This window comes from Lithobates pipiens, unplaced genomic scaffold (assembly GCF_037356315.1).
Source record: "Lithobates pipiens isolate NorthernLeopardFrog02 unplaced genomic scaffold, aLitPip1_a1.2 Scaffold_148, whole genome shotgun sequence".
NCBI lineage: Eukaryota > Metazoa > Chordata > Amphibia > Anura > Ranidae > Lithobates > Lithobates pipiens.
In genome coordinates this window covers 323,741-339,426 of record NW_027507737.1, presented here as the reverse complement: position 1 = coordinate 339,426, position 15,686 = coordinate 323,741, and the positions used below count along the sequence as shown (strand labels likewise).

The 15,686-nt window shown below is 48.5% G+C and overlaps 1 protein-coding gene across 1 annotated transcript in view; it reads left to right on the top strand.

Moving 5' to 3' along the window:
- LOC143981399 (BICD family-like cargo adapter 2) overlaps positions 1 to 14,903 on the top strand; it is a 41,255-nt gene extending 26,352 nt beyond the window's left edge. The window contains exons 4-10 of the mRNA XM_077479228.1: positions 208 to 324; positions 3,504 to 3,650; positions 3,899 to 4,054; positions 4,608 to 4,754; positions 9,764 to 9,894; positions 14,522 to 14,642; positions 14,754 to 14,903. Coding sequence (XP_077335354.1) covers positions 208 to 324; positions 3,504 to 3,650; positions 3,899 to 4,054; positions 4,608 to 4,754; positions 9,764 to 9,894; positions 14,522 to 14,642; positions 14,754 to 14,903 — 969 coding nt within the window. The remainder of the gene's footprint in view (positions 1 to 207; positions 325 to 3,503; positions 3,651 to 3,898; positions 4,055 to 4,607; positions 4,755 to 9,763; positions 9,895 to 14,521; positions 14,643 to 14,753) is intronic.
- Positions 14,904 to 15,686: the final 783 nt, after the last annotated feature.

The window sequence follows — 15,686 nt, the reverse complement described above, 5'->3', positions numbered from 1 at the left end:
GGTGAAGTGTTCCCAGTGGTCGTCATCCTGTATACAAGACAAAGGTGTCAATGACTGTATGTGTGTCATGTTCTGCTGATGGGAAGATATTTCTGGAGACACAGCTGCACCCCCCCCTAATAATACACCACATCTTCCCTTCCTGCATTGTACCCTTCTATGTGGATCACCCGTGGCCTACACTGATGAACCGTTGTGTCTCCACAGGTCTCCCAGGCGGAACAGTCCCTCACCCTGCAGCTACAAAATCTTAGAGAAGAGAACCGGGAGCTCAATCTGAGCCAAGGACACCTCGCCCCATGTCTGCAGAGCCTACAGAGCGAGGTCAGAGGTCACACAGGGGCGATCAGGGGCCACACCGGGGCAGTCAAGGAAGGGGGGGGGATCAGAAGGGTTCCTCCCACATTCAGATCATGAAGGACCTCTGAAGGTTTAAAGGAATAGTCGTTGGAGGGGTAAAAGTTTAGGGCAGTGTGATGGAAGGTCAGTTAGAAGAGGTTCCGGATGGAGATAATAGGCCAAATGGCTTGTGGTTGGGTTGGTCAGGTGGGGGATGGAAAGTTACGTGGCTATAGGACAGGGTTTCTCAACTCCAGTCCTCAAGGCGCCCCAACAGGTCATGTTTTCAGACTGCCCATTATTTTGCACAGGTGATTTGATCAGTTTCACTGCCTTAGTAATGACCACAACCGTAAATCCTGAAAACATGACTCGGTGGGGCGCCTTGAGGACTGGAGTTATATAGATTATATAGAAGATTAATCAGGCGGAGATGGGAGGTTGGTCAAGTGGACATGGAAGGTTAATCAGGCGGAGGTAGGCTGGTTCATTTTAGATGGAAGATTGGTCATGTGAAATTGGTTAAAGGTGAGGGGGTTGGAAAGTTGGACAGGTGTAAATGGAAAGCTGGTCAGGTGGTGATGGAAGGTTGGTCAGGTAGAGTTTAAAGGCTGTTAAGGCAAGGGGGTGGAAGGCTTGACAAGTGATAGAAGGTTAGTTAGGTAGAGATGAAAGGCTGTTCAGGTGACGTGGTTGGAAGGTTGGACAGGAAGAGATGAGAGACTGGTCAGGTGACGTGGTTGGAAGGTTGGACAGGAAGAGATGAGAGACTGGTCAGGTGACGTGGTTGGAAGGTTGGACAGGAAGAGATGAGAGACTGGTCAGGTGACGTGGTTGGAAGGTTGGACAGGTGGTGATGGAAGGTTGGTCAGTTATGCCGCGTACACACGAGAGGACTTATGTCCGACAGACCTCCAAAGGAGTTCCGACGGAGTTCTAGGGGAGTTCTGGCGGACTTTTCGACCGAACGGACTTGGACACACACAATCACACCAAACTCCGACGGAGTCGAACGTGATGACGTACGACTGGATTCGAATAAGGAAGTTCATAGCCAGTAGCCAATAGCTGCCCTAGCGTCGGTTTTAGTCCGTCGGAATAGCATACACACGAGCGGATTTTTCGAAGGGGACCGGGTCCGGCGGAGTTCCGTCGGGAAAATTTGAAGCATGCTTCATTTCTAAAGTCCGTCAGACTTTTGCGAAGCTAAAGTCCGTTGCAGCCCACACACGATCGAATAGTCTGACGGACTCAGTCCGTCGGACTTTGGATGTTGAAAAGTCCGCTCGTGTGTACGCGGCATTAGAGATGAAAAGGCTGGTCAGCGAGGGGGTTGAAAGGTTGGACAGGTGTAAATTGAAAGTTGGTCAGGTGGCGATGGAAGGTTAATTAGGTGGGGGTGGAACATTGGTCATGTATAAATGGAAGCTCAGGTAGGTAGGGATGAAAGGTTGGTCAGGTGGAGATGGAAGTCTATCAGATGAAGGTGTTAAAAGTCAGTCAGGTGTAGATGGAAGGTCTGTTAGATGAGGGGGGTGGAAGGTTGGACAAGTGATGGAAGGTTAGTTAGGTAGAGATGAAAGGCTGTTCAGGTGACCTGGTTGGACAGGTGGTTATGGAAGGTTGGTCAGGAAGAGATGAAAGACTGGTCAGGTGACGTGGTTGGAAGGTTGGACAGGTGGTGATGGAAGGTTGGTAAGGTAGAGATGAAAAGGCTGGTCAGCGAGGGAGTTGGAAGGTTGGACAGGTGGTGATGGAAGGTTGGTAAGGTAGAGATGAAAAGGCTGGTCAGCGAGGGGGTTGGAAGGTTGGACAGGTGGTGATGGAAGGTTGGTAAGGTAGAGATGAAAAGGCTGGTCAGCGAGGGAGTTGGAAGGTTGGACAGGTGGTGATGGAAGGTTGGTAAGGTAGAGATGAAAAGGCTGGTCAGCGAGGGGGTTGGAAGGTTGGACAGGTGGTGATGGAAGGTTGGTAAGGTAGAGATGAAAAGGCTGGTCAGCGAGGGAGTTGGAAGGTTGGACAGGTGGTGATGGAAGGTTGGTAAGGTAGAGATGAAAAGGCTGGTCAGCAAGGGGGTTGGAAGGTTGGACAGGTGGTGATGGAAGGTTGGTAGAGATGAAAGACTGGTCAGCGAGGGGGTTAGAAGGTTGGACAGGTGTAAATTGAAAGTTGGTCAGGTGGCGATGGAAGGTTAATCAGGTGGGGGTGGAACATTGCTCATGTAGAAATGGAAGCTCAGGTAGGTAGGGATGAAAGGTTGGTCAGGTGGAGATGGAAGTCTATCAGATGAAGGTGTTACAAGTCAGTCAGGTGTAGATGGAAGGTCTGTTAGATGAGGGGGTGGAAGGACAGTCGGGTGTAGATAGAAGGTTGGTCAGGTAGTGAGAGATCAGTCAGATGGGGATCGATGGTCAGTCAGCGGAGATGAAAGGTCCATAAGTTGGTGGTAAAGGTCATTCAGATGGAGGTGATAGATCAGTCAGGTGGAGGTAGAAGGCCAGTCAGTGGAGATGACAGGGCAGTAATGTGGAGGTGAAAGGTCAATAAGTTGGGGGTGAAGGTCAGTCAGGTGGAGGTGGAAGGTCAGTAAATGGGGATTGAAGGCCAGTCTGGTGGAGGTGGAAGGTCAGAAAGGTGGAGATAGAGGATCAGTCCAGTGGAGATAAAAGGTTAATCTGGTGAAGGGGAAAGGTCAGTTCAGTGAAATCTCAGTAAGGTGGATGTAGAAGGTCAGTAAGGTGGTTAAAGGATAGCAAGGTGATGGTGGAAGGTCAGTAAGGGGCCGGAAAAGATCAGCCACTGGAGATGAAAGGTCAGTAAGGTGGAGGGTTAAGGTCAAGCAGTAGAGATGAAATCTCAGTCAGGTGGTGGTTGAAGTCAATCTGGTGGAAATAGGAGGTCAGACTGGTGGAGGTGAAAGGTAGGTCAGGTGGAAGTGGATGGTCAGTCTAATGGGGGTGGAAGGTCAGTGAGTGGAGATGGAAGGTCAGTCTGGTGGAGGTAGGTCAGTAAGTGGAGATAGGTCAGTCTGGTGGAGGTAGGTCAGTAAGTGGAGATAGGTCAGTCTGGTGGAGGTAGGTCAGTAAGGTAGAGGTGGAAGGTCAGTAAGGTAGAGGTGGAAGGTCAGCCAGAACATGTCATGACCCATCTCTCTCTCCCCATAGAACACTCTCCTCCTGGAGCAGAAGAAAGACCAGGAGAGCCGGATAAAGCACCTGAGAGAGGAACATGAGAACACACAGAACCTCCTCTTCACTCTGAAGGAGACGGCACTGAGGATGGAGAGGCAGAAGAGCGAGGTGGAAGCCCGGGTAAGGACCTGTCACTGCTTATTACCCTGGAGGTGAGGGAGGAGATCATTAATCATTGCGGAGCAGGGGGAACTACAGGAGTGCATTGCTGGTTTTCTCAGAACATAAACTTTCTGATTGGTTGTTAGTAGGAAGTGCAGCTCCGGACCCTCCACATGATATATACTACACTAACCTTATATACAGAACTGTCTGCACCCAATTAGTGCAGGTGAGGAGTCGTCTCTGATTGTTGCATTGTATTTCAGTTGCAGGAGGTCCAGGCGGAGGCCCAGCACCTGAGGGACAGCCAGCGCTCCCTACAGAGCCAAGTCCAGGAGCTGCAAGACGAGCTAAAGATGAGGGACAGCCAGGCTCTGCATAACAGCCAATACTCCCTCCACTCCGAGATGGAGGACTGCCAGGTGAGGACAGAGCGCATGCCGCAGGTGAAGGGTAAAGAAGATGTAAAATCATCACCTTCCACTCCAAGCTCAGATTTCAGAAGAAATTCCCTGAATTCCCCCCCCAGGACAACCACTGGAAGAGGGCCGGGGACTCTGCTGAGACAGCAATCTGCACCCCAACCCATGTCATATTGCCCCTCACAGATGTACAGGGGTATCACAGAATGTTTAGATCACATTCCACACCAGGTGTAAATCCCATCACCCAACATAACTCACCTTACCCATTATGTGGAATATTGGCAGTAAGTTCATGTGATAATGTCACATGTATTGTTATCAGGAGCATTGTACGGTAGGTCACACCTCCTATGCTGTGTATTATCAGGAGCATTGTACGGTAGGTCGTATCTCCTATGCTGCATATTGTTATCAGGAGCATTGTACGGTAGGTCGTATCTCCTATGCTGTATATTATCAGGAGCATTGTACGGTAGGTTGTATCTCCTATGCTGCATATTATCAGGAGCATTGTACGGTAGGTAACCCATGTGGTCTTCTCTCACCATAGGATGGCCCCATAAACCCATCTAGCAGTCTTGGGACTCAGCCAGCTCGGGTTCCTGACCCTGCAGTCCATATGGCGGCATATCTGACACAGCGGGAGAGAGGCCTCCTTCAGGAGAAGGAAGAGGAAGTGATCAGACTGCAGGATCAGGTGAGCGGCCTATAGCATAGAGACCAGAGGTCACATAATTACCACGAAACACCTCACTATATCTGATCCGATATGCACAACCCCAATAGAGAACCATCACCTCGCTTCGGCTCTCTACTGCACCAAGACAATATGGCCCACCTCTTTGTGAGCAGGAGACAGGTGCTCTTTAATGGAGCCTGTGATCTTAGGGGACCTATCTACAATGGATTCGTTTTATAAAAGCTGTGAAAGCAAAAATAAAGAAAAAGTGATAACCTGACCTTGATTATTACCTACAAAAACCAATGGCTCCCCCCTGTGAGGTTCCTTGTGCAGCTCCCCTCCCAAGAGGCATAAATGGACTATGCCAGGTGTAGAGTGACAACATTCTCCCTGTGAGGTTCCTTGTCTCTCTCCCCTCCTAAAACATGAATGGATTGTGCCATTTGTGGAGGTTCTAGGTGCAGAGCGACATTCCACGTGTGAGGTTCCTTGCCCAGCTCCCCTCTAGTAACATGAATAGACAATGCCAGGTAAGGTATAGTGACAATGTTCTCCTGAGGTTCCTTGCCCAGCTCCCCTCCAATAACATGAATAGACAATGCCAGGTAAGGTAGAGTGACAATGTTCCCCTGAGGTTCCTTGCCCAGTTCCCCTCCAATAACATGAATAGACAATGCCAGGCAAGGTATAGTGACAATGTTCCCCTGAGGTTCCTTGCCCAGTTCCCCTCCAATAACATGAATAGACAATGCCAGGTAAGGTGTAGAGTGACAATGTTCCCCTGAGGTTCCTTGCCCAGCTCCCCTCCAATAACATGAATAGACAATGCCAGGTAAGGTGTAGAGTGACAATGTTCTCCTGAGGTTCCTTGCCCAGTTCCCCTCCAATAACATGAATAGACAATGCCAGGTAAGGTGTAGAGTGACAATGTTCCCCTGAGGTTCCTTGCCCAGCTCCCCTCCAATAACATGAATAGACAATGCCAGGTAAGGTAGAGTGACAATGTTCTCCTGAGGTTCCTTGCCCAGTTCCCCTCCAATAACATGAATAGACAATGCCAGGCAAGGTATAGTGACAATGTTCCCCTGAGGTTCCTTGCCCAGTTCCCCTCCAATAACATGAATAGACAATGCCAGGTAAGGTAGAGTGACAATGTTCCCCTGAGGTTCCTTGCCCAGTTCCCCTCCAATAACATGAATAGACAATGCCAGGCAAGGTATAGTGACAATGTTCCCCTGAGGTTCCTTGCCCAGTTCCCCTCCAATAACATGAATAGACAATGCCAGGTAAGGTGTAGAGTGACAATGTTCCCCTGAGGTTCCTTGCCCAGCTCCCCTCCAATAACATGAATAGACAATGCCAGGTAAGGTGTAGAGTGACAATGTTCCCCTGAGGTTCCTTGCCCAGCTCCCCTCTAGTAACATGAATAGACAATGCCAGGTAAGGTGTAGAGTGACAATGTTCCCCTGAGGTTCCTTGCCCAGTTCCCCTCCAATAACATGAATAGACAATGCCAGGTAAGGTAGAGTGACAATGTTCCCCTGAGGTTCCTTGCCCAGTTCCCCTCCAATAACATGAATAGACAATGCCAGGTAAGGTGTAGAGTGACAATGTTCTCCTGAGGTTCCTTGCCCAGTTCCCCTCCAATAACATGAATAGACAATGCCAGGCAAGGTATAGTGACAATGTTCCCCTGAGGTTCCTTGCCCAGTTCCCCTCCAATAACATGAATAGACAATGCCAGGTAAGGTAGAGTGACAATGTTCCCCTGAGGTTCCTTGCCCAGTTCCCCTCCAATAACATGAATAGACAATGCCAGGCAAGGTATAGTGACAATGTTCCCCTGAGGTTCCTTGCCCAGTTCCCCTCCAATAACATGAATAGACAATGCCAGGTAAGGTGTAGAGTGACAATGTTCCCCTGAGGTTCCTTGCCCAGCTCCCCTCCAATAACATGAATAGACAATGCCAGGTAAGGTGTAGAGTGACAATGTTCCCCTGAGGTTCCTTGCCCAGCTCCCCTCTAGTAACATGAATAGACAATGCCAGGTAAGGTGTAGAGTGACAATGTTCCCCTGAGGTTCCTTGCCCAGTTCCCCTCCAATAACATGAATAGACAATGCCAGGTAAGGTATAGTGACAATGTTCCCCTGAGGTTCCTTGCCCAGTTCCCCTCCAATAACATGAATAGACAATGCCAGGTAAGGTGTAGAGTGACAATGTTCCCCTGAGGTTCCTTGCCCAGCTCCCCTCCAATAACATGAATAGACAATGCCAGGTAAGGTAGAGTGACAATGTTCTCCTGAGGTTCCTTGCCCAGCTCCCCTCCAATAACATGAATAGACAATGCCAGGTAAGGTAGAGTGACAATGTTCCCCTGAGGTTCCTTGCCCAGCTCCCCTCTAGTAACATGAATAGACAATGCCAGGTAAGGTAGAGTGACAATGTTCCCCTGAGGTTCCTTGCCCAGCTCCCCTCCAATAACATGAATAGACAATGCCAGGTAAGGTAGAGTGACAATGTTCCCCTGAGGTTCCTTGCCCAGCTCCCCTCCAATAACATGAATAGACAATGCCAGGTAAGGTAGAGTGACAATGTTCCCCTGAGGTTCCTTGCCCAGTTCCCCTCCAATAACATGAATAGACAATGCCAGGTAAGGTAGAGTGACAATGTTCCCCTGAGGTTCCTTGCCCAGTTCCCCTCCAATAACATGAATAGACAATGCCAGGTAAGGTGTAGAGTGACAATGTTCTCCTGAGGTTCCTTGCCCAGCTCCCCTCCAATAACATGAATAGACAATGCCAGGTAAGGTATAGTGACAATGTTCTCCTGAGGTTCCTTGCCCAGCTCCCCTCCAATAACATGAATAGACAATGCCAGGTAAGGTAGAGTGACAATGTTCCCCTGAGGTTCCTTGCCCAGCTCCCCTCTAGTAACATGAATAGACAATGCCAGGTAAGGTGTAGAGTGACAATGTTCCCCTGAGGTTCCTTGCCCAGTTCCCCTCCAATAACATGAATAGACAATGCCAGGTAAGGTAGAGTGACAATGTTCCCCTGAGGTTCCTTGCCCAGTTCCCCTCCAATAACATGAATAGACAATGCCAGGTAAGGTAGAGTGACAATGTTCCCCTGAGGTTCCTTGCCCAGCTCCCCTCTAGTAACATGAATAGACAATGCCAGGTAAGGTGTAGAGTGACAATGTTCTCCTGAGGTTCCTTGCCCAGTTCCCCTCCAATAACATGAATAGACAATGCCAGGCAAGGTATAGTGACAATGTTCCCCTGAGGTTCCTTGCCCAGTTCCCCTCCAATAACATGAATAGACAATGCCAGGCAAGGTATAGTGACAATGTTCCCCTGAGGTTCCTTGCCCAGTTCCCCTCCAATAACATGAATAGACAATGCCAGGCAAGGTATAGTGACAATGTTCCCCTGAGGTTCCTTGCCCAGTTCCCCTCCAATAACATGAATAGACAATGCCAGGTAAGGTGTAGAGTGACAATGTTCCCCTGAGGTTCCTTGCCCAGCTCCCCTCCAATAACATGAATAGACAATGCCAGGTAAGGTGTAGAGTGACAATGTTCCCCTGAGGTTCCTTGCCCAGCTCCCCTCTAGTAACATGAATAGACAATGCCAGGTAAGGTGTAGAGTGACAATGTTCCCCTGAGGTTCCTTGCCCAGCTCCCCTCCAATAACATGAATAGACAATGCCAGGTAAGGTAGAGTGACAATGTTCCCCTGAGGTTCCTTGCCCAGCTCCCCTCCAATAACATGAATAGACAATGCCAGGTAAGGTAGAGTGACAATGTTCCCCTGAGGTTCCTTGCCCAGTTCCCCTCCAATAACATGAATAGACAATGCCAGGTAAGGTGTAGAGTGACAATGTTCTCCTGAGGTTCCTTGCCCAGTTCCCCTCCAATAACATGAATAGACAATGCCAGGTAAGGTAGAGTGACAATGTTCCCCTGAGGTTCCTTGCCCAGCTCCCCTCCAATAACATGAATAGACAATGCCAGGTAAGGTGTAGAGTGACAATGTTCCCCTGAGGTTCCTTGCCCAGCTCCCCTCCAATAACATGAATAGACAATGCCAGGCAAGGTATAGTGACAATGTTCTCCTGAGGTTCCTTGCCCAGCTCCCCTCCAATAACATGAATAGACAATGCCAGGTAAGGTATAGTGACAATGTTCCCCTGAGGTTCCTTGCCCAGCTCCCCTCTAGTAACATGAATAGACAATGCCAGGCAAGGTAGAGTGACAATGTTCCCCTGAGGTTCCTTGCCCAGCTCCCCTCCAATAACATGAATAGACAACGTCAGGTAAGTTGTAGAGTGACAATGTTCCCCTGAGGTTCCTTGTCTGACTCCCAAAACATGAGTGGATTATACCAGATGTGGAGGGACATGGTTCTCCCGAGGTTTCTTGTTTGGCTCCTGTCTTTAGACATGAACGGACAATGCTAATTGGAGAGCGACATTGTTCCCTGTGTGAGGTTCCTTGCCCAGCTCCCGTCCCGGGACATGAATGGATAATGCCAGGTGTAGAGTTACAATGTTTCCCTGAAGTTCCTTGTCCGGCTCCCCTCCCGGGACATGAATGGATTTTGCCAGGTTTACAGTGACAACATTCCCCTGAGGGTCCTTTTCCAGCCCCCCTCCTGGGACATAAATAGATTATTCCAGGTACACAGTGATGTAGCTCCCCCTGAGGTTCCTTGTCCGGCTCCCCTCTTGAGACATCAATGGAACATGGCAGGTGTAGAGTGGTGTAGTTCCTCTTGAGTTTCCTTGTCCTGCACCCCAGTTGGGATATATTAGGGTTAAGGCCCCCCTGAAGTTCCTTGTCCAGCTCCCCGCCTGAGACCAACAGACTCACCCAATGGAAACACAAGGTGTCAGAATCCTCATAGACTTCTATAAAGAGACCCCTCCTAGTCCTATAAAGTCCATCCGTTGTGCATTGTATGGATTATCTGTATATGTGACCGCTGTACATGACAGTCTCCTGATCCTGCTCTCCCGACAGGTCACTATGCAATATGTGGAGATAAACTCTCTACGAGAGGAACTTCAGAAGCTGCGTGAAATGTCCCAGCAGAATGACGTCGACAGTGTCCTGAAACAATCCATCTCTGACCGGGATGAGGCCATCATCAAGTAAGACATCAGTATATTGGATGAAAATGACCGGATAACTGCGGTGGGTTGGTCTGAGAGCTCTGCTGCTCTGTAGGCCTACAAACCGGTCATGGATAAACCGGTCATGGATAAACCGGTCATGGATAAACCGGTCATGGATAAACCGGTCATGGATAAACCGGTCATGGATAAACCGGTGTGGATAAACAAAAGGAATGATTGTCTCAAGGATGATAGACTTTAGCGTCTCCTCATACCTGACATATCCGACCATTTCTACATATGACCGAGTTCAGGTGTCTCCAGTGAAAGGTCCTGGTAATACAAAGACATTGTAGAGAATTGTGCTAATGGTTTGGTGAAGGCCCCTTTTCTGTTCCACCATGACTGCTCCCCTGTGTACAAAGCCAGCTCCATAAAGACATGATTTCACCAGTTTGGTGTGGAGGAACTCGGGTGTCCTGCACAGAGCCCTGACCTCATCCCTACTGAACCTGACCTTTGAGATAAACTGGAACATCCATTGGGAGTCAGGTCTTTTTTTTTTTGGTGTCCAATATAAAGCCCAGCATGTTAGTCAGGTCTTTTTTTGGTGCCTAGCATGTGAGTCGGGTTTTGGTTTTTTTGGTGCCCAATGTGAGGCAAAAAAAAAAGTCAGGTCTTTTTTGTTGGTGCCCAACATGTGAGTCCATTTTTTTTTTTGTTTTGTTTCTTTGTAGGGCCCAATATGTGGGTCATGTCTTCTCATCCAATATTAGTACCTGACTTCACAAATGGGCACAAATTTCCAAAATCTTGTGGAAAGTCTTCCCAGAAGAGTGGAGAATGGTATAGCCACAAAAAAGGGGCAACTCCATATTAACGGCCATGGTTTTGGAAAGGGATCTCTAAGCAGCTCATATAGGCCGGGCCGTCTTTAATATTGATTGGACCCTGGGCAAAAATTGTCTTAGGGCCCCCCTCCCCCCATGCAATTTTGCTCTCCACCTTCTCTGAGACATACAATAAATAGCAGCTAGACTTAAAATCAGTTTACTGTATCAGATCAGCCAGCGATTGCAATTGGTTGCCAGAGGTTACAGCATATCATTACTGCTTACTGACTGGTTGCTAGAGGTTACAGCACTCCTTAAGGCTCATTGATTAGTTGCTAGAGGTTACAGCACATTTCTGCTTGTTGATTGGCTGCTAGAGATTGCTGTACAGTAATACTGGTTACAGCACATCTTCTCCTCACTGCAGGGGGGGCATGATATAATGCTGCCTTTATTTACATATCAATGCCGTTGGCCTCAGCTATTTATATATGCATGTGACTGCTATTTACATATGAATGTCGGTTATTTACATGTACACAACAATAGGGCAGAGCTGGGCAGCATTAGTAGCAGCACAGGACTAAAACTTCAAGGGACAAGGGAATGTAAACTGGGATAGTTGGCAAGTATGAGGCAGCTGCTTTGGGCCCCACAACAATGACAGAGCCCAGGGCAGCTGCCCCTTTTGCCCTGCCTTAAAGACGGCCCTGGCATATAGGTGTGATGATAGTCAGGAGTCCACAATGTTATGACTATGTAGTGTATTTCTAGTTTTGCTTCTGATTTATCTTCCCCGAGATTGAAGGATAAAACGCAATGTTTTCGTGACAAGTTGGTGGAAATTGGGCCAAATGGCACCTTTTGTGTTGCCTACAAAGCCTTTCCAAATGATTATAAAGCCTCTTTATCCACAGCCTCCAATCCTCCCCAGTTTTGTGTCGGAAAGATAACATTTCCTACCATTTCTCCATTCCGACAATGGTGAGCGGGCCCTGTCTGCAGGTCCTGACAGCTTTCATGTGTCTCCATCAATCATCTGCTCATTCTTTGGGGCTTGTTCACACTCGCTTCCACTTTAACACACATTAAAGCGCCTACCCCTTCATCCTGCTTTTATTTATTAATGTGGTTTTAATGCTTCAGTGATGCTTTTTGAAGATTTAATGAAGCTTGGCAAATGCCCTGCGTGTGTTTGTTTTTCTATTTGTTTTAAAGAGACTCAGAGGAACCCTTGTTCAGTAGATCCCCAGCTCTTTATTACCCTTGTTCAGCAGATCCCCAGCTCTTTATTACCCTTGTTCAGTAGATCACCAGCTCTTTATTACCCTTGTTCAGCAGATCCCCAGCTCTTTATTACCCTTGTTCAGCAGATCCCCAGCTCTTTATTACCCTTGTTCAGTAGATCACCAGCTCTTTATTACCCTTGTTCAGTAGATCCCCAGCTCTTTATTACCCTTGTTCAGTAGATCCCCAGCTCTTTATTACCCTTGTTCAGTAGATCCCCAGCTCTTTATTACCCTTGTTCAGTAGATCCCCAGCTCTTTATTACCCTTGTTCAGCAGATCCCCAGCTCTTTATTACCCTTGTTCAGTAGATCCCCAGCTCTTTATTACCCTTGTTCAGCAGATCCCCAGCTCTTTATTACCCTTGTTCAGCAGATCCCCAGCTCTTTATTACCCTTGTTCAGTAGATCACCAGCTCTTTATTACCCTTGTTCAGTAGATCCCCAGCTCTTTATTACCCTTGTTCAGTAGATCCCCAGCTCTTTATTACCCTTGTTCAGTAGATCCCCAGCTCTTTATTACCCTTGTTCAGTAGATCCCCAGCTCTTTATTACCCTTGTTCAGCAGATCCCCAGCTCTTTATTACCCTTGTTCAGTAGATCCCCAGCTCTTTATTACCCTTGTTCAGTAGATCCCCAGCTCTTTATTACCCTTGTTCAGTAGATCCCCAGCTCTTTATTACCCTTGTTCAGTAGATCCCCAGCTCTTTATTACCCTTGTTCAGTAGAACCCCAGCTCTTTATTACCCTTGTTCAGTAGATCCCCAGCTCTTTAGTACCAGGGCCATCTTTAATATTGATTGGACCCTGGGCAAAAAATTTCTTAGGGCCCCCCCCCCCCCCATGCAATTTCGTATCTCCACCTTCTCTGAGACATACAATAAATAGCAGCTAGACTTAAAATCAGTTTACTGTATCAGATCAGGCAGCGATTGCGATTGGTTGCCAGAGGTTACAGCATATCATTACTGCTTACTGACTGGTTGCTAGAGGTTACAGCACTCCTTAAGGCTCACTGATTAGTTGCTAGAGGTTACAGCACATGATTTCTGCTTGTTGATTGGCTGCTAGAGATTACTGTACAGTAATACTGCTCACTGGTTGCTATAGGTTACAGCACATCTTCTCCTCACTGCAGGGGGGCGTGATATACATATGAATGCCGCCTTTATTTACATATCAGTTCCACTGGCCTCAGCTATTTACATATGCATGTCGCTGCTATTTACATATGAATGACGGCTATTTACATGTAAACACAGGGTATGCAGGTGAGTCATCTGTACACAACAATAGGGCAGAGCTGGGCAGCATTAGTAGCAGCATTTCACACTGAGATATTGGGACACAGCACAGGACTAAAACCTCAAAGGGCAAGGCAATTTAAATCAGGATAGTTGGCAAGTATAAGGCAGCTGCTTTGGGCCCCACAACAATGACAGGGCCCAGGGCAGCTGCCCCTTTTGCCCTGCCTTAAAGACGGCCCTTATTAGTACCTCTGTCCAGCAGATCCCCAGCTGATCAGAACCTATGTCCAGCAGATCCCCAGCTCATCAGTACCCTTGTTCAGTAGATCCTCAGCTCATTAGTACCCTTGTTTAGCAGATCTCCAGCTTATTAGTATCCTTGTTCAGCAGATCCATTGCTTAGTAGTACCCCCAGCTCTGCTGATGCTGCACCCAGTAGTAACCCCCAGCTTTGCTGATCACCAGCTCAGTACTACTCCCAGCTCTGCTGATCCCCTGCTCAGTAGTACTCCCAGCTTTGCTGATACCCCACTCAGTAGTAACCCCCAGCTTTGCTGATCTCCTGCTCAGTGCTACTCCTAGCTCTGCTGATCCCTGCTCAGTAGTAACCCCCAGCTTTGCTGATCCTCTGCTTAGTACTACTCTCAGCTTTGCTGATGCCCCACTCAGTACTAACCTCCAGCTTTGCTGATCCCCCCCACCCAGTAGTAAACTCTATTTCTGCTAAATCCCACTGTGTACTGACCCCCAGCTCTGCTGATCCTCCTCTCTTTCCAGTCCCTGCTTACGTATATTGCTCCCAGCCACACACCATGTGTGTCATCTGCTAGTTTCTCCTGATATGGTCCCCCAGCTCTGCTGATCCTCTGCCGCTCAGTCCTCTCTCTCTGGTCCGCACTCACCTTCCGCTGTAGCATTTCCTTGTTGCACACCACTTGTGCCGTTCTGCTAGTTGCTCCTCTGCAGTCTGGGCCCAGTTTACCTTCCTGCTGCTGCACACCAGATGTGACGCCTGCACCAGACAGAATACAGACACATGAACTGGAAATGACTGCTGATGACGTCTTTCTGGTTTGCATGTTGGTTTCCCAGTGCATCCTGGGATATCTCATACCTGCAATACCTCCAGAACAGTTTAGCTAACGCTGAATAAAAGCCCCCCCAAAATATGCGGGTGCTGTTAGCGAGCGTTGTCATAGACTTCTATGGAGGTTTTGGCGACGCTTTCAAGCACCAAGAAAGTGACATGGGGTATCATTTTTTGAAGCAAAGCAAACACAATTTTTTTGTCTCCTTAGAAAAGGCGAGTTGGAGCTGGAGTTGGCAAAGTGTCGCCTGGAGAAGGATTCTATGAGCCGGCAGCTTCTCAGTGCCGTGGAGCAAAAAGTGCTGCTGAGCCAAGAGCTGGAGGCGTGGCAGGTGAGGGGAGGAGGAGTTGGGGGCAGGGTCTTGGAGTGACTCTTGGGACCAGGGTGGCCCAGGAGGAGAATGGGGTCAGTCTGTTCATATTCATGTCTTGTCTTTTCACAGGATGACATGCAGATTGTTATCAGCCAACAGCTGAAGTCTCAGAGGGATCAGGAGAAAGCCTCGGAATCCGCTCCCAGCACCCCCACTAGGAAAGGGAGCACAAAACGATCCCGGGACAGCGGAATCTTCTCCATCTTCAAGAGGATTTGATAAAGACAATGCGAGATACTCAAAATACCTCCACCCCCACCCCCACCATTGTTCCACTAGGAGGTCTGGAACACCCTTCACCACCATTACTTCTGTGCCTCCATCATAGTGCTCAATCCATTGAGGACCCTTTCATACACACATAGGCATTTTCCCTCAGGCGCCATCATCTCCAATTCCTTGTCTCCCCGCACTCCATCATCTCCGATTCCTTGTCTCCCCACACTCCATCATCTCCGATTCCTTGTCTCCCCACACTCCATCATCTCCGATTCCTTGTCTCCCCACACTCCATCATCTCCGATTCCTTGTCTCCCCACACTCCATCATCTCCGATTCCTTGTCTCCCCACACTCCATCATCTCCGATTCCTTGTCTCCCCACACTCCATCATCTCCGATTCCTTGTCTCCCCACACTCCATCATCTCCGATTCCATGTCCCCTCAGGTACCATCATCTCCAATTCCTTGTCTCCCCACACTCCATCATCTCCGATTCCTTGTCTCCCCACACTCCATCAACTCCTATTCCACGTCCCCTCAGGCGCCATCATCTTCACTTTCATGTCCTCTTAAGCTCTATCATCTCCAATTCCATGTCCCCTCGGGCACCATCATCTCCAGTTCCATGTCCCCTCAGGTGGCATCATCTCCATTTCCATGTCCCCTCAGGCGCCATCATCTCCAGTTCCATGTCCCCTCAGGTGCCATCATCTCCAGTTCCATGTCCTCTCAGGTGCCATCATCTCCAGTTCCATGTCCCCTTGGGCACCATCATCTCCA